The sequence below is a fragment of the Erinaceus europaeus genome, chromosome X, assembly GCF_950295315.1.
Source record: "Erinaceus europaeus chromosome X, mEriEur2.1, whole genome shotgun sequence".
Classification (NCBI taxonomy): Eukaryota; Metazoa; Chordata; class Mammalia; order Eulipotyphla; family Erinaceidae; genus Erinaceus; species Erinaceus europaeus.
In genome coordinates this window covers 76613254-76636238 of record NC_080185.1, presented here as the reverse complement: position 1 = coordinate 76636238, position 22985 = coordinate 76613254, and the positions used below count along the sequence as shown (strand labels likewise).

The following is a 22985-nucleotide window of genomic DNA, read 5'->3' as shown; positions in this document are numbered from 1 at the left end:
CTCTCTCACTAATTAACAAAATAAATCTTTAAAGATTACAAATAAATTTGCCACCTAAGTGTCTTGAATCCTTGAAATTTCCATTGCTGCTACAACACCAAGCAATTTCTCTGGATGACGTGCTTGAGAATCATGATTAATTGTTTAGCTTGGGTTGGGTCTTTTCAAGTAACACGATTCAGGAAACGTTCAACCCAGAGTACTTAAAAGGCACTGCTCGGGGATAGACGTAATCAGATTACTACTTACCCAATACACTTAAAACACAGTAAATAAAGTATATCTGTCCATGCCCATAGTCACCAGTCTCACAAATCATTATTTGCTTATCCCATAATTCAACAACTGAGCTAATTTCTGCCCCACCTCCAAGCGAACTCCATAAAAATCTGTATGCAGCTCCAAGTAGGCATTTTCTCACTTTGAATTAAGCCCACACACTTACAGAAATGTGTAGTCTTTTCCTACTGAATTCATTTCTACCCTACATGCAGCTTAAAGTAAAGGCTCCCTCATTCTCAAGTTAAACCCACACACTGCCTATCATGCATTTTTCTCTTAACTAAATAAATCTATAATCTTGGTTAAAATCTTCTGGCGTGTTTGTGAATATTTTCCAAGGTAATTCCAAGAATCCATCAAGCCAGTCAATTACAATAATGCATAATTCTGGTAAGAATACTGAGCAACAGAACTGCATTTTAACCATGCATTACTGGTTAAAATGTAAAAGAATAAAGTCACTCAGAGTAGGGCACCAAATTAAAAACCCTGGGTTGAGGGTGAGGGTGATGTTCAGCTTCAGAGTGTGGGAGGCGGGGAGGATGGGATGGGGCACAGTCTTCTGGTAGTGGGAATGGTGTTTATGTACACTCCAAATAATTTGTAGTCATATAAATCACTATTATGAGAGGGGAAAAAATTATTAAAAGTCTCAAACTTTTTAAAGCACAGACTGAGTCTTTTTAATACATAGGCTGAGTCTGTGATATGTTGACTCTCTTAAAAGCTTAGACAAGGGAGAACAGAAGCAACTGGTGGCACAACTGTATGCAAATTATGGTGACGTTGTGTATGATACAGCAAATCCTAACAAAGGGATATTTCAAAGTTAACCCAACTGCACAATAATGTGATTATAGCAGTAACTATTCTCTTCTTAACCCTAAGGCAGCAAGAACCTCCCTCTGCTGATCTCAACTTAATCAACGCAACGAGTTCACGGCCCCAACTTCTCACCTGCAGAGGGGTCGCTTCACAAGAGGTGAAGCAGGTCTGCAGTTCCCTCTCTCTCTCTCTCTCTCTCTCGCTCTCTCTCTCTCTCTCTCTCTCCATCCCCCTCAGTTTCTCTCTATCCTATCCAAAAAAAAAAAGTAAAGTCATGGGCCACTTGGACTATACCCAAAACAGACTTTCTAGCTTCTTCCCACATGAAGACTCTTAGTTCTATCTGTTCTAACCTTACCTTTAGGTTCCTGATTATTAAACAATTTGTTCTGCTTTTCATCTTAATGCTTTTCAGCCTACAAGTTGTAGATGCTACACTAACCTGACTTCCCTGGGCAGATGACCTCACCAATTTGTCCTGGAGCCCCTCTCCAGATCCCTCCCCCACTAGGGAAAGATAGAAACAGGCTTGGGATATGGATCGACATGTCAATGCCCATGTCCAGTGGAGAAGCACTTACAGAAGCCAGACCATCCACCTTCTACTCCCCATAAAGATCTTTGGTCTGTACTCCCAGAGGGATAAAGAATAGGAAACCTTCCAGTGGAAAGGATGGGATACAGAACTCTGATGGGAATTGTATGGAATTGTACCTCTGTTGTCCTACAATCTTGTCAATCGTTATTAAATGACTAATAAAAAATAAATAAATATATATCATTTTCTAAGGTATTTGAAAATACTTCACCAAGTTATCTTTATGTCCCTCAAAAATAATTAAGCAGATATTTAAATCATATGTAACAACTAGAGCTAAAATTCAACTTTTTCCTGTAGCCAGGAAAATAATTCAGCTGACAGATCATCAAGTCTGCATTTCTGAGGTTCCTATTTGAACTTCTGACACCACATGTACTAGAGTGGTGGTGTGCCTTCTCTAGCATTCACTCCCTCTCACTGATTCATGTGAAGCTCTTTCTTCTCTAACAAATCTTTTTTTAAATGCTCAGTGTATTCCTATGTTCATCAATTGAATCCAAATTGAAAACAGAAAAAACTACAGTGGTATTATTTAAATATATTACCAATTTAAATGAAAATATAACTGTGAAATCCCAGTTGCTCTCTGATGATTTGATGAAATGTTTCTTTTAAAATTATTTAATTTATTTAAGCATTGGATAGAGACTGAGACAAATTGATAAATAAGTAAGATAATTTTAAAAGAATAATAGTAGGGAGTCGGGTGGTAGTGCAGCAGGTTAAGCGCAAGTGGCACAAAGCACAAGGACCCGTGTAAGGATCCCAGTTCGAGCCCCCGGCTCCCCATCTACAGGGGAGTCGCTTCACAAGTGGTGAAGCAGGTCTTCAGTTGTCTATCTTTCTCTCCCTCTCTCTGTCTCCCCTCGTCTCTCAATTTCTCTCTGTCCAATCCAAGAACAACAACATCAAGAACAACAGCAATAATAACTACAACAATAAAACAACAAGGGCAGCAAAAGGAAAATAATTAATTAATTAATTAATTAATAGTCGTTTGACTTCTAGAGGGAATTATAATGACAGAGTCTCAGGAAGTTGGTTCTCTCACAGAAAACAAATAATAAGATGAAATATTTCAACCAATTTCATCAGAGAACAATTGGAATTCATGGAAAAGAAAAAAATTTCACTTCCTGAATGTTGGTGATTTTACATATGCAGTAGGAACAGGAGGAGAGGGAGCAAAAGACACAAGCAGAGTCACAGCACTAAATTACTGGCACCCTCCTATTTGCAATTGCTTTAAACCCAAGCAGCAGATTTAAAGGGCCTTGGCAGAACTGCTTAGAAACCCAGAAGCTTAAGAAAAGTAGTCTGGAAGTGTTGATTAGAGTTGTAAAGCTAACGGCTTTTAAAATAAACCACAGGGAGCCACCAGGGAAACTAGGGATCTGAACATTGTGCCTTGTGGTAGCAAGGAAGTCAAGCAAACTCTACAGTGTCCCAGCTGTCATAGAAACCATGGTGAATACTTTTGTCCAACTCCATGTTAGCTATCAAACTCAAGCAAAAACTACGATATACTTGGGCCCCTAAGAACATGCCTAAAATGGATTTCCTAGCTTCTTTCCACCCTAAGTTCCCTATTCTCATCTGCTCTGTTCCTACTTTTTGGTTCCTTTTGTCCTGCTTTATATCTTGCCACCTTTCAGCCACCAAGTTGCAGACGCTATCATGATTCCATCCTGTCTTCCTAGGGCTGATGATCTCAACAATGTGTCCTGGAACCTCACCCCTCCAGAGTTCTACCTTACTACAGAAAGATAGAAACAGGCTGGGGGTATGTATCAACCCGTCTAGCAGAGAAGCAATTATACCTTCTGCATCCCCAAAATAATAACAATCCATACTCCAAGTGGGGGAGAAATGATGGGGGGAGATGATTATTGGGTTCTGAACTACATCAGAACCTGGGCAAAGAAGAGGAAAAGGGGAGGGACATTTGGATGTAGTAATAGGTATATGTGTGAGTTGGAAAGATGGAGCCTTTTATAAAAAAGAATGAATACATACAAATATAAACATTTAGTTGTAGAAATAATAGTTAAGCTATATCTACAATCTTGGGAGAAATGCTGTAGCTTACAATGGAGGGACTGGGGATCCAGAGTGCTGGTGGTAGGAATGGTGCAGAGTTGTAACCCTGTTATCTTGTGATTTTGTAGATCAATATTAGATCATTGGTAAGAAAATATTATAGTACTGAGCATATAGTAAGTGCTATATATAATTGACAATAATTACTGAATTCATTTAAGACTATTGAGTTTAGCTGACCATACTTCCATTAACCTGGCATTATACTCTGGGACTGATAGGAAAATACATGAAAGTGAATTTTTCAAAAATTTGATATTCTTGATAAATGTACAAAGGGAGGGATGGGAAAGAATACATTCATCTTTTTCAATCAACTGAAATAATAATAGTCATTACATATTTAAAAAGAAGATAGCTTTAACACATTGGCTTTTGAAGTCAGAGAATGTTTACAGTCAAAATACCATAGAGTAAGTATTATCTTAATGTAATTTTAAAAAGAAAAAAAAAATTCCCAGTGGCTTCTTCTGCGGGGTTTATTACAATGGTGTTTATTTGGTGCGAAAAATCATGATAAAAAATAGTCAGGGTGAAAAGGCTAGCCAAGACATACGGCAGGAGCCATGAGTCTTTAAGCCTAGTTTACCAGGTGCACAGAGACTAGTGGAGATCAGTCAGAAGCAGCACACAGTCACTTAGTCTCTTGTACCCACAATCCCTTGTGAGTTTACATATGACTGTCATGTGCTCTTGAAGTCAGGCTGATGTTAGTTGTATGCTACTTATGCTAATGTCCCATAATTCCTTTTGCTCCTAACATTATTGGAACCTTATTATACTTATGTATCTATATTCATTAGTTTTTCTTTATATTACCTAAGCCAGAAAGAACTTTCTTCATTTTTATTCTGCTTGTGGGCTTCAATTCCAAAGTTGTAACAAAGAATATGAAGATATCTGATCTGCAATATTAAAAAGAAAAAATACATATCAGATTTATGATTTTCTTACATTAAAAACTACATTTGTGGGAGTCGGATGGTAGTGCAGTGGGTTAAGCGCATGTGTCACAAAGTGCAAGGACCCGCTTAAGGATCCCAGTTCCAGCCCCGGTTCCCCAGCTGGAGGGGAGTCACTTCACAGGCAGTGAAGCAAGTCTGCAGGTGTCTACTTTCTCTCCCCCTCTCTGTCTTCCTCTCCCCTCTCCATTTCTCTCTGTCCTATCTAACAATTATGAAATCAAAAACAACAATAATAACTACAACAACAATAAAAAGGGCAACAAAAGGGAAAATAAGTAAATAAATATAAAAATAAGATGGAATGAGTTTTTTTTTAAAAAACTACATTTGTTTAGTCTTTAAAGTATAAAGTGTTCTATGCATAATAGCCCATTCTTCCTTATGAAAACATCTAAATTTATGCAATGAAGAGCTATAAAACATTCAGATTAGAAAACAAGTTATATATTGAAAAGTTAGGGGCTGGGCAGTAGCACATATTACCATGTGCAAGAATCCAGGTTCAAGTCTCTGGCCCCCCACTTGCAGAGGGGAAGCTTCACAAGTAGTAAAGCTTCACAAGTAGTAAAGCTTCTCTTTCTCCCCTCTCCCCTTCTGCTTGCCCTTCCCCTCATTGACCCCTCACTTCTCAATTTCTCTCTGCACTATCAAATAAAATAGGATATAAAGTAAAAAAATGGTCTCAGGGACAGTGGATTTATAATGCCAGCACCGAGCCTCAGCAATAACCCTGGTGGCAATTTAAAAAGAAAAGAAAAAAGAAAAGAAAAGAAAAGAAAAGGAAAGGAAAGAAGAGAAAGAAAAGAAATATAATACATTATGACTAAAAATTGAAAAGACTATTTTCTAACAGGAAATGGGAAACCAGATAATCATCCAGCAAAAGAGCAAACTAAAATGCCTCTTCAGGTTGCCAGCCAGATTAAATAAAAACCATTAGATCATATGGAATTATACACTATAATCTTATAATCGCAAATAAATATATTAAATTAAAAATGCATTAGATCAGATTATAGTCAAAGAAGAAAAAATCCACCATTGATGGAGGAAATGAATAAGTTATTTTCAATAATAAGGCTTTCAAAATTCTAGGGTTCTGAAATGTGTCCAAAATACTATCTAGTCATATAACATTTTTAGATACAATTAATTTAATGGACCCTATATAATGGCTAAAATTTTATTGAGATAAAAATAGAAATAGCATATTAGTAGTATTATAGGAAAATACTCTTTTATGACTTAATCAGCATCCCAGCTTCTGTGTTAACACAATATTCTACAAATTCTTCAACTGAGAAGTATAATAGGAAAAGATTTTTATTCCAGTATTTATCCAACTATCCCCCTCAGTATTTACAGAAACCATCTAGCAAGCACCTGATTATATATATATATATATATATATATATATATATATATATATATATATATGAGTTCTTATAAGTTTTACTTGACTTAGACTGCAGAAGATTCTCAGTTAAGAATTCAATATCTAAAGCGTGCTCAACCAGGTGCCATATATATATATATATATATATCACAACTTCCTGTTTTTTAGAAAAAATATTCTTTAAAGATTTATTTGTAAATAAGGATCATTATGTCCTTTGGGGTAAAATGGATGGAACAGGAAGAGATTATGCTTAGTGAAGTAAGGAAGTGAAGGACAACTGTTGGATGATTTCACTTACATGTAGAATATAGAGAACTGAACACATGAACTTGAAAAAAAATAGTCAATCCACATTTAACACTGTAGGAGAAGTATGATGGTTATCATTGAGGGTTAGAAGGTGGGGGCACAGAACACTGGTGGTGGGAGTGGTGTGAAACCTATTATCTTACAGTCTTATAAGTCATAATTAATCATTATGTCATAAAAAAGATTTACAGGGTCAGGCGGTAGCACAGCAGATTAAGCACACATGGTGCAAAACCCAAGGACCGGATTAAGGATTCTGGTTTGAGCCCTCAGCTTCCCACCTACAGAGGGACTGCTTCACAGGTGGTGAAGTGAATCTGCAGGTATCTATCTTTCTCTCCCTCTCTGTCTCCCCTCCTCTCTCTATCCTACATAACAACAACAACAAAAACAACAATAATAACAACAACAAGGGCAACAAAATGGGAAAAATGGCCTCTAGGAGCAGTGGATTTGTATTGCAGGCACCAAGCACCAGCAATAACCCTGGAAGCAAAAAAAAAAAAAAAAATAGATTTACTACTTAAAGTCCTTAAACTGCCTAGATTTTAGTACTGAATAAAAAAATTTGTCTAAGCATAAACAAATGAATGGAAATTGAAAAGCTTCTGCACAGCCAAAGAAACTATGACACAAATAAGGAGACCCCTGACAGAATGGGAGAAGATAATCATATGCAATACATCAGACAAGAGAGTAATAACCAAAATATATAAAGAACTCAGCAAATTTAGCAACAAAAAAGCAAATAATCCCATCCAAAAATGGACAGAGTATATAAACAGAACATTAACTACAGAAGAAATCCAAAAGGCTAACAAGCACATGAAAGATTGCTCCAGGTCACTGACTGTCAGAGAAATGCAAATAAAGACAACATTGAAATACCACCTCACCCCTGTGAGAATGGCATACATCAAAAAAAGACAGCAGCAACAAATGTGGAGAGGCTGTGGGGACAGAGGAACCCTACTGCACTGCTAGTAGGAATGTAAATTGGACCAACCTCTGTAGAGAGCAGTCTGGAGAACACACACAAGGCTACACAGGGACTTTCCACATGACCCAGTAATCCCTCTCCAAGGGATATACCCCAAGGACTCAATAATGCCCAACCAAAAAGATATGTGTACATCCATGTTCATAGCAGCATGATTCGTAATAGCTAAAACCTGGAAGCAACCTAGATGTCCAACAACAGATGAGTGGCTGAGAAAGTTGTGGTATATATACACAATGGAATACTATGCAGCTACGAATAACAATGAACCTCACATTCTCTGACACATCTTGGATGGAGCTAGAAAGAATTATCCTAGGTGAGCTAAGTCAGAAAGATAAAACAAGTAGGGGATAATCCCAATCATAAACAGAAGTTGAGAAAGAAGAAGAGAAAGGGAAACTCAAAGTAGGATTTGACTGAATTTGGAGTAGGGCACCAAAGTAAAAACCCTGGCTTGAGGGTGAGGATGGATGTTTGGCTTCACAGGGGGGGAGGGGATAGGGTACAGTCTTTTGGTGGTGGGAATGGTGTTTATGTACATTCCAATTAATTTGTAGTAATATAAATAACTATTAATATGAGAGGGGAAAATTTATTAAAAGTCTCAAACTTTTTAAAGCACAGACTGAACCTTTTTAATACATAGGCTGAGCCTGTGATATGTTGACTCTCGTAAAAACTTAGACAAGGGAGAACAGAAGCAACCGGTGGCACAGCTACATACAAATAATGTCAAAGGACATAAATTATGGTGATGCTGTGTATGATACAGCAAATCCTAACAAAGGGATATTTCAAAGTTAACCCAATTGCCCAATAATGTGATTATAGCAATAACTATCTATTGTCTATCTTAAACCCTAAGACAGCAGGAAACTCCCACTTCCTCTATAAAGCCTATATTTCTCACAGTCCTGGAAACTTCAGTGTGGGGCTTACTTTCCTGCATGCTTCTCTCAATTCATACCAAATGATATTGCATCTGCTGATCCCAACCTAATCAATGCAAGGAATACCACCTCAGCATGCTTCACTTCAGACTCTGTCCAGAGACATCAGGCATGAAATGTCAACTCTTTAGACTCATTACTCAGGTGAGACTTTTCCTTTCGTAGAATTCTCTAATTCCATTTCAGATGGTTCACTTCCTAACAAAGTCCCAAAACCTAGATATTGACCAGGCCCAGATAGAGCAGATAGACCAGATAGAGCATATGTTCACATGTATCCATAAATATGGGCAAAATATATACCTGAAAGCAAAAGTACATATTAGTGTGTAGTGAGCCAGTATAAAGTTCATAATGAAATAGTGTCTACTTAGACTTAGATACCCTCTTCCCCTACATCCTATTGATGTTCTCTCACTCACTCCAAAGCTAAATTTATCAAAGCAAGGACTGCAAAATCTGAATAAGGGCAAGAGACTGGCATACTTTAACGATGACTCTTTAGTCACTACCAGGCCACCCCATCAGCTGGGGTCCTATTTGGGGAGTCCTGAGATTCCCAGACAGACATGATGGGCCTAGACCTCAAATAAATCCCTCTCTCCATTGTTACCGGTCATCACTACCAGGAACAACAAAACAGACCCCTTTTGTGGGCCCCCCATAGGACCTTGCCCTCAACTTGGATCAACAATAGTAGAGAATGTTCCATCTTCCGAAGAGAGGATGAACAACATACTCTACGCTACACCTGAGGAAGATGGGTCAATATTGGGGCAGCTTGGAATGTTCCTACCCACGATCACAGAATATAAGCTCAGATATAAAGGGATGCAGAAGTCACATCGGCTCCTAAGCTGAATATGGGCCCCAGATCACATCAAATCAATGGGGTTTACAGTTGACAGTATTTATACCCCTTTCCCATATTAGGGAGATACTCTCTTCCCTGATCCAGCTTTCTGGTCCTTTTTCAACAATGACATCATCTCCCCAGACAATAACTTGGATCTACCTGCATATCAGATTTCAGGCTCAGGAAAAAAAAAACTAGTATAGCCACAGGCCCTTTGGAATATAACTAAAATATGCCTACTAGCAATCTACAAAATGGAGGACCACTCAACTCTTCATCTGCACTATTCCAGCCTTTAGTTTCATGATTGTTCAACAATTTGTTTGGTTTTGTATGTTAACTCTCTTTTCAGCCACCAGGTTCCAGAGGCTAGCATGATGCCGGCCAGTCTTCCCTGGACAGACAACCCCACCAATATGTCCTGGAGCTCTGCCTCCCAGGAGGCCTTCCCCACTAGGGAAAGAGAGAGACAGGCTGGGAGTATGGATTGACCTGTAAATGCTCATGTTCAGCTGGGAAGCAATTACAGAGCCAGACCTTCCACCTTCTGCATCCCACAATGATCTTGGATCCATACTCCCAGAGGGTTAAAGAATAGGAAAGCTATCAGTGGAGGAGGGGATGGTATATGGAGTTCTAGTGGTGAGAATCATGTGGAATTGTACCCCTGTTATCCTATGGTTTTGTCAGTGTTTCCTTTTTATAATTAAAAATAAATAAAAAACTAGGATAGCCACAGGCCCTTTGGAATGTAACTAAAATATGCCTACTAATTATCTACAAAATGGAGACCCCTCCCCCAACTGTTCATCTGCACTATTCCACCTTTTAGGTCCATGATTGGTCAACAATTTGTTTGACTTTGTATATTACCTCTCTTTTCAGCCACCAGGTTCCAGATGCTAGCATAATGTCAACCAGACTTCCCTGGACAGACAACCCCACCAATATGTCCTGGACCTCTGCTTCCCCAGAGCCCCTCCCAACTAGGGAAAGAGAGAGGCAGGCTGGGAGTATGGATCAACCTGTCAATGCCCATATTTATCGGGGAAGCAATTACAGAAGCAAGACCATCCACTTTCTGCATCCGACAATGACCTTGGGTCCATACTAACAGAGGGTTAAAGAATAGGAAAGCTATCAGGGGAGGAGATGGGATATGGAGTTCTGGTGGTGGGACATGTGGAGTTGTACTCCTCTTATCCTTTGGTTTTTTCAGTGTTTCCTTTTTATAAATAAATACATAAAAATTTTTTTAAAATGTAGTCTATTCTTTAATATTTCTAACTTGTAAGCTAATTTAATTCTGACACTGTACTTAAACTGTTTAAGCAGTTCTATATTTCTAATACTTAAGTTATCTACAGCTTCAGGCATAACAGATCAAAATCATGTGGTCCTGTCATTTTCTAGTCTAAAATATTGCAATTAACAGATAATCCTAAAATTACATAAATAATAATGGTAAGGTCAAGTATTTTATGATTAACTCCAATTACTGTGTTATCAAAAAAAAAGCTCCAAACTATCTTGGTAATAATAGCAATTAACTGTTGTCATTTAAGCTCCCAGTAATAGTACAAGTAATATTTCTCCTTGTCTTTGAAATTCACATTTCTCCTTGTCCTGGAATATCTGGGACTTCAGTTCTATGCCTTGATATTCTCTTCTCCTGATCACTTACCCCGTTATCCTGCCTCTCTTGGTTGCAATTAAATCAACAATACCTGTGTGATCAAAACAAGTCATGCTACTACTGCTTGTGTGTGTGTGTGTATGTGTGTGTGTGTGTGTGTGTGTGTGTGTGTGCAAATTGTCTCTAAAGATACCATTCCTGAGATCCCAACCTTCCAACTTCTTTAGATCAATGAGATCTTTCCTAACACAAGGGACTGCCCTATATCATTTCAGCTTGCACATTTTCCAACACAGTTATAGATTCCAGATACATGTGAGGGTCTATGGTTCTGTGTACATGTGTTCATGTATCCATGATTAGGGTATTTATATACATTATATCCTCCATAAGTAGACTTAGGCCTAATAATTTTGGCAGATTAGTACAATGGCCTAAAGAAGGCACCATAAATTCTTCAATTGAGTATTTATCACTTAGCCCTAGACATCTTCCACTCCTTTCCCTACTACTTTCCTCATTCACTCTATCTATTCAACTAATTATACAAGAGATAGTAGATAAAGTTTACTCTTTATTTTTATGAGTTTTAAATATATTTTTAATGTTTATTTATTTTCCCTTTTTGTTGCCCTTGTTGTTTTACTGTTATAGTTACTATTGTTGTTGTTACTGATGTCGTCATTGTTGGATAGGACAGAGAGAAATGGAGAGAGGAGGGGAAGACAGAGAGGGGGAGAGAAAGATAAAGGCCTGCAGACCTGCTTCATCGCCTGTGAAGAGGCTTCCCAGCAGGTGGGGAGCCAGGGGCTCTGACCGGGATCCTTAGGCTGGTCCTTGCGCTTGGCGCCATGTGCGCTTAACCCAGTGCACTAACGCCCAACTCCCCTCTTTTATTTTTTCTTTTTTAAAAAACTATTTTATTTATTTTTTCCCTTTTGTTGCCATCGTTGTTTTATTGTTGTAGTTATTGTTGTCGTCATTGTTGGATAGGACAGAGAGAAATGGAGAGAGGAGGGGAAGACAGAGAGGGGGAGAGAAAGACAGACACCTGCAGACCTGCTTCACTGCCTGTGAAGAGACTCCCCTGCAGGTGGGGAGCTGGGAGGCTCAAACAGGCATCCTTAGGCTGGTCCTTGCGTTTTGCGTGCCACCTGCACTTAACCCGCTGTGCTACTGCCCGACTCCCTATTTTTTCAATCTCATCTGACAGGGCACATCAACATTACTGTCATCACTTGCCAGTATTTAGAAGAAACAGAGTATACAATTAGCCAAAATTGATTCTGGCAATATATATATGAAGTTTGGGAAACTCTCTGACCCAATATAGTTTTCAAGTTTTCAAGTTCTATTCTCCACTTTGACAGTATGGTCCCAGACAGTGCTAGTCCACTTTCATGTTAGCTATCAAGCTCATGTTAGCTGTCAAGCACATGTTATTCTAATTTATACCTTACTTCCTTATAGTCACCAGTTCCAGATACTCCTACAGCTCCATCCTGGCCTCCTTGGTCACATAACCTTGCCATTGTGTCCCAGAACCTCACCTCTCCAGAGTCCTATCCTACTAATGAAAAATAGAGACAAGCTAGGAGTATGGATCAACTGGCCAATACAATGTCCATGTCCAGTGGAGAAGCAATTACAGAGACTGGGGAAATAGCATAATGGTTATGCAAAGAGACATTCTTGCATAAGGAATCAAATGTTCTAGGTTCAATCCCCAGCACCAACATAAACTAAAGCTGAGCAGTGTTCTGGTTAAAAAGAAAATCAAGGGTGGTTCCCAGAAGATGGCAGACTGAGAAGCTGCTAGTGGCTTGAGCTCTGACCACATCTTATGGAAACGGTAGGATTTTCTGCCTTTAGTAGGCCAGTCAATAAGGGGTCCTAGCGGTGACACCAAGAAGGTGACTATAACTTAATTTGGGTTAAAAAAAAGAGTAGAAAAAAGGGGGAAAATTTTTTTTCTTTTAAATTATTAATCCCAAAGCACACTTCCTTCCCCTCCCCCCCATAACCAGTCCCTGGGGACTAGCTCCTAGCAGGCTCCCCTGCTGAGCTTCTTTCTTTACCAAGATTCGGGTCCCACCAGGGAGTATCATTCATTCTAAGTCTATTCTCTTCTGAAACCTCTGGCCTTTTTTCTTTCTAGGTAGCCAACCCCCCCACACCTCATAGCTAATTAAATAATTAAAAATAAATAATATCTCTTTCCGTTCACAGCTCTTTTATTACTGTTCTTTTTCTTATCTTTTTCTTTTTTCTCTCTCTCTTTCTTTTTTTTCTTTTTCTCATTCTTGTCATCCTTTCTTCCTTAATCCTACAGCTTCCAAAGCCACAGGCCCCATCCCCCACATCACCAAACAGTGTGCTTTCACTGAATCACTGATACACATTTGGGAATTATTTTGGGGAAGAATTCTGACTCAGAGTGGACTCTCACTGTGAGTATCTCTGCTGAACTTCCCTTCCTCCTTTAGCTACCCCTAGAATATACAGTGGATAGTAGATTTGCATAACTGTCTATTTCAGCTATCCTTGTCTAGTCCTGAGGTTTTTGGTTTTTTTTTTTAACATTTTTAGTTTTTTTTTTCCTTCTTAACAATCAGCTGCCTCTGATCATGAGGTTTGAGGTAATCTGGGACAGGGTTTTTCTTTTACCCTGCTCTATTTTATTATTAATATTATATAAAGGTCTATCTTCCCCCCCTTTAGGCTGATCAGAATTACCTCTTAGGGTATCTTTCATTGCTAGGGTAGTGCGCATCTTATCTATTGTGGGAGGAACTTGTCTCGTTACTCCTACCTTCTCTACAGACTCTCCCCTTCCTCCTCCTCCTAGCTAATTAAAAAATTAAAATTAAAATTAAATTAAATTAAAAATAAAGTAATTTAAAAAACTTTCCTTTCACTGCTCTTTAATTACAGCTCTTTTTCTTATCTTTTCTCTTTGTTCTCTCATCACTTTTTTTGTTTGTTTTTTTTTTATCTTGTCATACACTTATTCCTTCTTCTTTGCCTTTCTGAATTTGTGAATTATTTTGGGGAAGAAATCTGACTCAGAGTGGACTCTCTATGTGTATATCTCTGCTCTACTTCCCTTTCCCCTCTTGTTACCCCTAGAACATACAGTGGATAGTAGATTAGCATAACTGTCTATTCTTTCTATCCCTTCTTTCTTTTCTCTTTCTTCTTCACTGGGATTTGGTTACTATTTTTTCACGGACTGGAGTCATTGTTTGGCTAACTGGTAGTGATTAAACTGTTTCAATACTTGCTTCAGTTGCTACTGTAATTCTTGAGCTTGGTGAGTGCAATTGTCATAAAGGTATTTAGTACAGTGTTTCTTGTACTCAAGACACAACAACTGAGGAACAACAAAGAATAAAAAAGAAACACATAAATCAAAAAAATGGGTAGATCAAAAACAAATAAAACTGCTACTCCAATGAATGAAGACAAGAGCCCAGAAGAAACTACAAATCAGCCAGAAGTAACCATAGATAAGAAAAGTATGCAAGCAATAATATACTTATTAATCACAGAAATTAAAACAACATTGGAGGAAAGAAATGGCAGGATTAGGGAAACAACAGATGAGACCCCCAAGGAAAATACTGATTATCTTGAGACAATTAGAGAACTGAAAGCTGAAATAGCTGTAATGAAGAAAGAAACTGAGGGAAGGGAAAGCAGACTAACAGAAGCAGAAAACAGAATTAGTCAGACAGAGGATGAGTTAGAGAAAACTAAGAAAGAGGTGAAAGAGCTCAAAAAGAGATTGAGAGACACTGAAAACAACAACAGAAACATATGGGATGATCTCAAAAGAAGTAACATTCGTATAATTGGCCTGCCAGAGGAAGAAAGAGAGGAAGGGGAAGCAAACATTCTAGAGGAAATAATAGAAGAAAACTTCCCAAACCTGAATAACAGAAAGGACATCAAGATTCAAGAGGCCCAGAGAGTTCCAAACAGAATCAACCCAAACCTGAAAACACCAAGACACATCATAGTCACAATGCAAAGGAGTAAGGATAAAGAAAGGATCCTAAAGGCTGCAAGAGAGAAACAAAAAGTCACCTGCAGGGGAAAACCCATAAGATTATCTGCAGACTTCTCCACTCAAACTCTAAAAGCCAGAAGAGAATGGCAAGATATCTATCAATCCCTGAATGAAAAAGGGTTTCAACCAAGGATAATATATCCTGCTAGACTTTCATTCAAACTAGGTGGAGGGATCAAAGCCTTCTTAGACAAACAACAGTTAAAGGAGGCAACCATCACCAAACCGGCAGTGAAAGAGGTTCTAAAAGACCTCTTATAAACAAGAACATCACTATAATACTGGCAATATATCAGAGCAAACAAAATTTTTTTTGAACAATAGCACTATAATACATTAAATCCATAATATTAACTAATGTCAATGGCTTAAACTCACCCATCAAAAGGCACAGAGTGGGGGGATGGATCAGAAAACATAACCCAATCATATGCAGCTTGCAAGAATCCCATCTGTCACAACAGATAAACACATACTTAAAGTGAAAGGATGGAAAACTATCATACAGGCTCACGTACCACAAAAAAGGGCAGGAACAGCCATTCTCATCTCTGACACAACAGATTTTAAATTAAATAAATTTAATAAAATATAGGCAAGGACATTACATAATGGTTAGAGGATCAACCAGCCAAGAAGACTTAACAATTATTAACATCTATGCACCCAATGAGGGACCATCTAAATACGTCAAGCACTTACTGAAAGAATTTCAAAAATACATCAATAGTAATACAATAATAGTGGGAGACTTCAATACCCCACTCTCACACATAGACAGATCAACAAAACAGAACAAACAAAGATACAAGAGAACTGAATGAAGAGATTGACAGGCTAGACCTCTTGAACATTTTCAGTCTTCACCCCAAAAAAACTGGAATACACCCTCTTTTCAAATCCACATAACACATGCTCAAGGATAGACCACATGTTAGGCCACAAAGACAGCATCAATAAATTCAAGAGGATCGAAATCATCCCAAGTATCTTCTCAGACCACAGTGGGGTAAAACTAACATTTAACAACAAACAGAAAATTACTAAAAGTCACAGAATTTGGAAACTAAACAACATATTCCTTAAGAACCACTGGGTCAGAGATTCACTCAAGCAGGAAATTCAAATGTTCCTGGAAACAAATGAAAATGAATACACAACCTATCAAAATATTTGGAACACACCTAAAGCAGTATTGAGAGGGAAACTTACAGCCATGAAATCACATATTAAACACCAAGAAAAAGCTCAAATGAGTGACCTTACTGCACACCTCAAGGACGTAGAGAAGGAGGAACAAAGGAAGCCTAAAGCAACCAAAAGGTCAGAAATCATTAAAATTAGAGCAGAAATAAACAACATCGACAATAAAAGAACCATACAAAAGATCAATGAAGCCAAATGTTGGTTCTTTGAAAGATTAAACAAAATTGACAAACCCCTAGCCAGACTCACCAAACAAAAAAGAGAGAAGACTCAAATTAATAGAATTGTAAACGATGCAGGAGATATCACAACTGACACCACAGAAATCCAGAGAATCCTGCAAAACTTCTATAAAGAACTATACGCCACCAAGCTAGAGAATCTGGAAGAAACGGAACAATTCCTAGAAGCATATGCCCTTCCAAAACTGAACCAAGAAGGACTACAAAATCTAAATGCACCAATCACAGACAAAGAAATTGAAGCTGTTATTAACAATCTCCCCAACAACAAAAGTCCTGGACCAGATGGCTTCACAAACGAATTCTCCAAAACTTTCAGGAAACAGTTAATACCCATACTTCTTAAGCTATTCCATAAGATTGAAGAAACAGGAATACTCCCTTCCACCTTCTATGAAGCCAACATCACCCTGATACCAAAGCTTATAGGGACAGAACAAAAAAGGAAAACTACAGACCAATATCGCTGATGAACATAGATGCCAAATATTAAACAAGATCTAGGCCAACCGGATACAGCAACATATCAAAAATATTGTTCATCACGACCAAGTGGGATTCATCCCAGGAATGCAAGGCTGGTTCAACATCCGTAAGTCAATCAATGTCATTCACCACATCAATAAAAGCAATGCCAAAAAACACATGATTATCTCAGTAGATGCAGAGAAAGCCTTTGACAAGATCCAACACGCATTCATGCTCAAAACTCTACAAAAAATGGGAATAGATGGGAAATTCCTCAAGATAGTGGAGTCTATATATAGCAAACCTACAGCCAACATCATACTCAATGGACAGAAGCTGAAAGCATTCCTCCTCAGATCAGGGACTAGACATGGCTGTCCACTGTCACCGTTACTCTTGAACATAGTATTGAAAGTTCTTGCCATAGCAATCAGGCAAGAGAAAGAAATCAAAGGAATACAGATTGGAAAGGAAGAAGTTAAGCTCTCACTGTTTGCAGATGATATGATAGTATACATAGAAAAACCTAAAGAATCCAGCAGAAAATTACTGGAAGTTATTAGGCAATATAGCAAGGTATCAGGCTAAAATCAATGTACAAAAATCAGTGGCATTTCTTTATGCAAACACTAAATCTGAAGAAGAAGACATCCAGAAATCACTCCCATTTACTGTTTCAGCAAAATCAATCAAATACCTAGGAATAAAGTTGACCAAAGAAGTGAAAGACTTGTATGCTGAAAACTATGAGTCGCTACTCAAGGAGATAGAAACTGATACCAAGAAATGGAAAGATATCCCATGCTCATGGATTGGAAGAATAAATATCATCAAAATGGACATTCTCCCCAGAGCCATATACAAATTTAATGTAATACCCATCAAAGTTCCAACAAGCTTCTTTAAGAGAATAGAACAAACACTACAATCATTTATCTGGAACCTGAAAACACCTAGAATTGCCAAAACCATCTTGAGGAAAAGAAACAGAAATGGAGGCATCACACTCCCAGACCTTAAACTATATTATAAAGCCATCATCATCAATACAGCATAGTACTGAAACAAAAATAGGCACACAGACCAGTGGAACAGAATTGAAAGCCCAGAAGTAAATCCCAACACCTATGGGCATCTAATCTTTGATAAGGGGGCCCAAAGGATTAAATGGAAGAAGGAGGCTCTCTTCAATAAATGGTTCTGGGAAAACTGGGTTGTAACATGAAGAAGAAGGAAACTGAACCACTTTATCTCACCAGAAACAAAAATCAACTCCAAATGGATCAAAGACCTGGATTTCAGACCAGAAACAATCAAATGCTTAGAGGAAAACATTGGTAAAACACTTTCCCGCCTATACCTCAAGGACATCTTTGATGAATCAAACCCAATTGCAAGGAAGACTACAGAAGAAACAAACAAGTGGGACTACATCAAATTGAAAAGCTTCTGCACATCCAAAGAAACTATTAAACAAACAGAGAGATCCCTCACAGAATGGGAGAAGATCTTCACATGCCAGACATCAGACAAGAAACTAATCACCGAAATATATAAAGAGCTCAGCAAACTTAGCACCAAAAAAGCAAATGACCCCATCCAAAAATGGGCAGAGGATATGAACAAAACATTCACCTCAGAGGAGATCCAAAAGGCTAACAAACATATGTAAAACTGCTCTAGGTCACTGATTGTCAGAGAAATGCAAATTAAGACAACTCTAAGCTACCACCTCACTCCTGTAAGAATGGCATACATCAAAAAGGACAGCAGCAACAAATGCTGGAGAGGATGTGGGGACAGAGGAACCCTTTTACATTGCTACTGGGAATGTAAATTGGTACAGGCTCTGTGGAGAGCAGTCTGGAATACTCTCACAAGTCCAGACATGGACCTTCCATATGATCCAGTAATTCCTCTCCTGGAGTTATACCTCAAGGACTCCATAACACCCAACCAAAAAGAAGTGTGTACTCCTATGTTCATAGCAGCACAATTCATAATAGCTAAAACCTGGAAGCAACCCAGGTGCCCAACAACAGATGAGTGGCTGAGAAAGCTGTGGTATATATACACAATGGAATACTATGCAGCTATCAAGAACAATGAACCCACCTTCTCTGAACCATCTTGGACAGAGCTAGAAGGAATTATGTTAAGTGAGCTAAGTCAGAAAGATAAAGATGAGTATGGGATGATCCCACTCATCAACAGAAGTTGAGTAAGATCTGAAAGGGAAACTAAAAGCAGGACCTCACCAAATTGTAAGTAGGGCACCAAAGTAAAAACCCTGTGGTGAGGGTGTGATGTAGCTTGCTGGGCCAGTGGGGGGTGGGAGTGTGTGGGAGGGATGGGTCCCAGTCTTTTGGTGGTGGGAATGGTGTTTATGCACACTACTAGTAAAATGTAGTCATATAAATCATTAGTTAATTAATATGAGAGGGGGAAAATTAATTGTATGTCTCGAAGTTTTTTAAAACACAGACTGAATCTCTTTAATATATAGGCTGTGTAATTGATATGCAGACTCTCTCAAAAGCCTAGACCAAGTAGATCAGAAGCAACCAATAGCACTGCTATATACAAGATACTGGGTACTGTACAGCAAACCCTAACAAAAGGACCTTTCAAAGTTAACACATTTACCAAATAATGTGATGATAACATTAACTATCGATTGTCTTTTTGAACCCTAAGACAGCAGGAACCTCACATCTCCACTAAAGAGCCTCTACTTCCCCCAGTCCTGTAACCCTTGGATAGGGCCCACTTTCCTATATACCTCTCCCAATCCATATCAAATAATACTGCATCTGCCGATCACAACCTAATCAACATGATGATTGCCACCTCAACATGCTTCACTTCAGACTGTGTCCAGAGACTTCACGTGTGGAATGACAACCCTTCAGCTTCATTACTCCGGTGAGAACTTTCCTTTCATAGTATACTCTAATTTCATCACTGGTGGTTCACTTTCTAACCAAGTCCCAAAACCTAGATATAGACCAGGTTCTGTGAGAGAGAGCATATGTTCACATGTGTCGATAAACTACTGCAAAATATATACCTGAAAGCAGAAGTACACTAGAGTTTCCAGTGAGTATCCCCCTAACACTTCCTCTCCACTATTCCAAGTTTTGGGTCCATGATTGCTCAACAATTTGTTTGGCTTTGTATGTTAACTCTCTTTTCAGTCACCAGGTTCCAGATGTCATCAGGATGCCGTCCAGGCTTCTCTGGACTGAAGACCCCACCAATTCTTCCTGGAGCTCAGCTTCCCCAGAGACCCACCCTACTAGGTAAAGAGAGAGGCAGACTGGGAGTATGGACCAACCAGTCAACGCCCATGTTCAGCGGGGAAGCAATTACAGAAGCCAGACCTTCCACCCTCTACAACCCACAATGACCCTGGGTCCATTCTCCCAGAGGGATAGATAGTGAGAAAGCTATCAGGGGAGCGGGTGGGATATGGAGATTGGGTGGTGGGAATTGTGTGGAGTTGTACCCCTCCTACCCTATGGTTTTGTTAATCCATCATTTCTTAAATAAAAGAAAAAAAAAGAAAATCAAGATTTTGAGTTGTGGCAATTGCAGAATAAAAAATTCCCTCCTTCATATAGAATTTTGGTCCATACTTCTAGAGGGGGGTATGTTAGGAGAAGATTTCCAGAGGTTTCTGAACTCCAATTCCTTTGGGATCAAGAACTTTTGTGACCAGGCACCTTTGTCTTGTACCATCACTGAGAAGAAAGAGAATCTGGAGAACATCTGGAGAAGTCAGACACTATATCCCTTATCTGAGAGGGAAACAGGGAAATGAAAGACACCCAGAAGTTATAATAGGTGTAGGTATGGCTTAGAAACCTGCATATCAGATTTCAGGCTCAGGAAAAAAAAAACTAGTATAGCCACAGGCCCTTCGGAATATAACTAAAATATGCCTACTAGTTATCTACAAAATGGAAGACCCCCCCAACTCTTCATCTGCACTATTCCAGCCTTTAAGTCCATGATTGGTCAACAATTTGTTTTGCTTTATATGTTAACTCTCTTTTCAGCCACCAGGTTCTATATGCTAGAATGATGCCAACCAGATTTCCCTGGACAGAGAACCCCACCAATGTGCCCTGGATGTCTGCTTCCCCAGAACCCCACCCTACTAGGGAATGAGAGAGGCAGGCTGGGAGTATGGATCAACCAGTCTATGCCCATGTTCAGCAGGGAAGCAATTACAGAAGCCAGACATTCCACCTTCTGCATCCCACAATGACCTTGGGTCCATACTCCCAGAAGGATAAAGAATAGGAAAGCTGTCAGGGGAGGGGATGGGATATGGAGAGCTGGTGGTGGGAACTGTGTGGAGTTGTACTCCTTTTTTCCTATGGTTTTGTCAATGTCTCCTTTTTGCAAATAAAAAAAGAAAAAGAATTAATTAAATTTAAAAATATATTTCTGTGGTTGAATCAAAAAAAAAGGAAAGAAAGAAAGGGAAGGGAAAGGCCTTAAAAATGAATAAAAGTTAGCTTCCACATAGGGTCTCCCATCTTTGCCCAAATGCCCCAAGTGCTTCTCTGGTGCATTAACCCCCCATTGAAAAAAAAGAATACTTCTCTTTAATTTTTAAGTACCTACTTTTAAAATTGCAAGACGAAGGGCCAAGAGACAGCTCACTCAGTAAAGTGCACATTTTACCATGTAGAAGGACATGGGAACCACATGGGCACACCATGCACAAGAGATGATTCATGAGCAGTGGTGAGGTTCTGTGGTGTCTCTCCTTATCTGGAAAATAAGAGTCTGCCAGAAGTGGTGGACTTACACAGATGCAAAAAAAAAAAAAAAAAAAAAGGAAAAGAAAAGAAGAGAAAGGAAAAGGGAAGGAAAGGAAAGGAAAGAAGAACAAGATGATCAGTTGATGACGGCCTCTAGGTGACCCTGTATACAGAATACTCAGCCGCCATGTACTCATACCTTGTTTTGCATATAGTGCTCCTGCTTTTATGAGTGTGTACAATCTCTCTTCTCCTATTTATTTTCTCTCTCTCCATATGTATTCCACTTGCTCACCTAAAAGCAGGGATCAACTAAGACTTGACAGCAACTCCAGACCATAAGCAATAAGCCTCACATACATCCTACTGAGTCCTGTAAGGGGGTGAAGCTTTGGAGGAGGCCTTACAATCTACAGGACTGACCTTGTGGCACACCCAATATAGCTTATATTTAAAAATTCAATTACGGACTTTTTGGGGGAAGATGGCGGCCTGAGAAATCGCTAACAGCGAGTGCTCTGATAGCATCGTCGGCAACGGTAGGATTTTCTGCCTTTAGCAGGCCAGTCAATAAGGGGGGGCACCAAAGAAGTGATTACAGTTTAATTTGGGTTAACAATTAGAGCAAAGGTGACACGGACTAGCGGGGCGCCAGAATTCCCAGGCGGCGCCAGGCAAGGCGAGTGTGCCCGGCATTGTCCTCCGCCCGCCCGGGAAGGCGGCTCCTCTGCCGGTTGCAGAGCGCGGCGGGCAGAGGACCCTGAGAGAGCACTTTAGCTCAGGGGCTGCCTCTTGGGAGTCGCCAGGGTCCACCGCGACCCTGAGGGTGGATCCAAAGACTTCTTGAGTATAGCTCTCATAGGATCAAAAGACTTGGAGCTAGTTTTCATTTTTGAGAAATCCTTTAAAAAAGTCTGGAGGGCGGGGTTTCCCGGAAGATGGCGGATTGAGAAGCGGCTAGCCTTTGGCTCCGGACACATCTCGTGTAAACAATAGGATTTTCTGCCTTTAGCAGGCCAGCCAATAAGGGGCCATAACGGTCATACCAAGGATGTGTCTATAACTTAATTTGGGTTAAGAATTAGAGTAGGGGAAAAAATTCTTTTTTCTTCCTTTTAATTTTCAAGCATACATCCTTCCCGCCACCCGCCCCCCCATAAGCAGTGCCTGGGACCAGCTACTAGCAGGATACCCCATACCACCAAACAGGTTTTTTTTGTTGTTGTTGTTGTTGTTGTTTTTAATTCACTGATACACATTTGGGAAGTTCCTCGCACTGCTCTTTAATTACAACTC

At 39.2% G+C, this 22985-nt stretch overlaps 1 protein-coding gene across 1 annotated transcript in view; it reads right to left on the bottom strand.

Annotated features, from left to right (window-relative positions):
- Nucleotides 1-22985, bottom strand: part of TEX11 (testis expressed 11) — a 358449-nt gene that overhangs the window by 205138 nt on the left and 130326 nt on the right. Inside the window, exon 7 of the mRNA XM_060183291.1 lies at nucleotides 4628-4713. Within this exon, the coding sequence (XP_060039274.1) occupies nucleotides 4628-4713 (86 nt within the window). The remainder of the gene's footprint in view (nucleotides 1-4627; nucleotides 4714-22985) is intronic.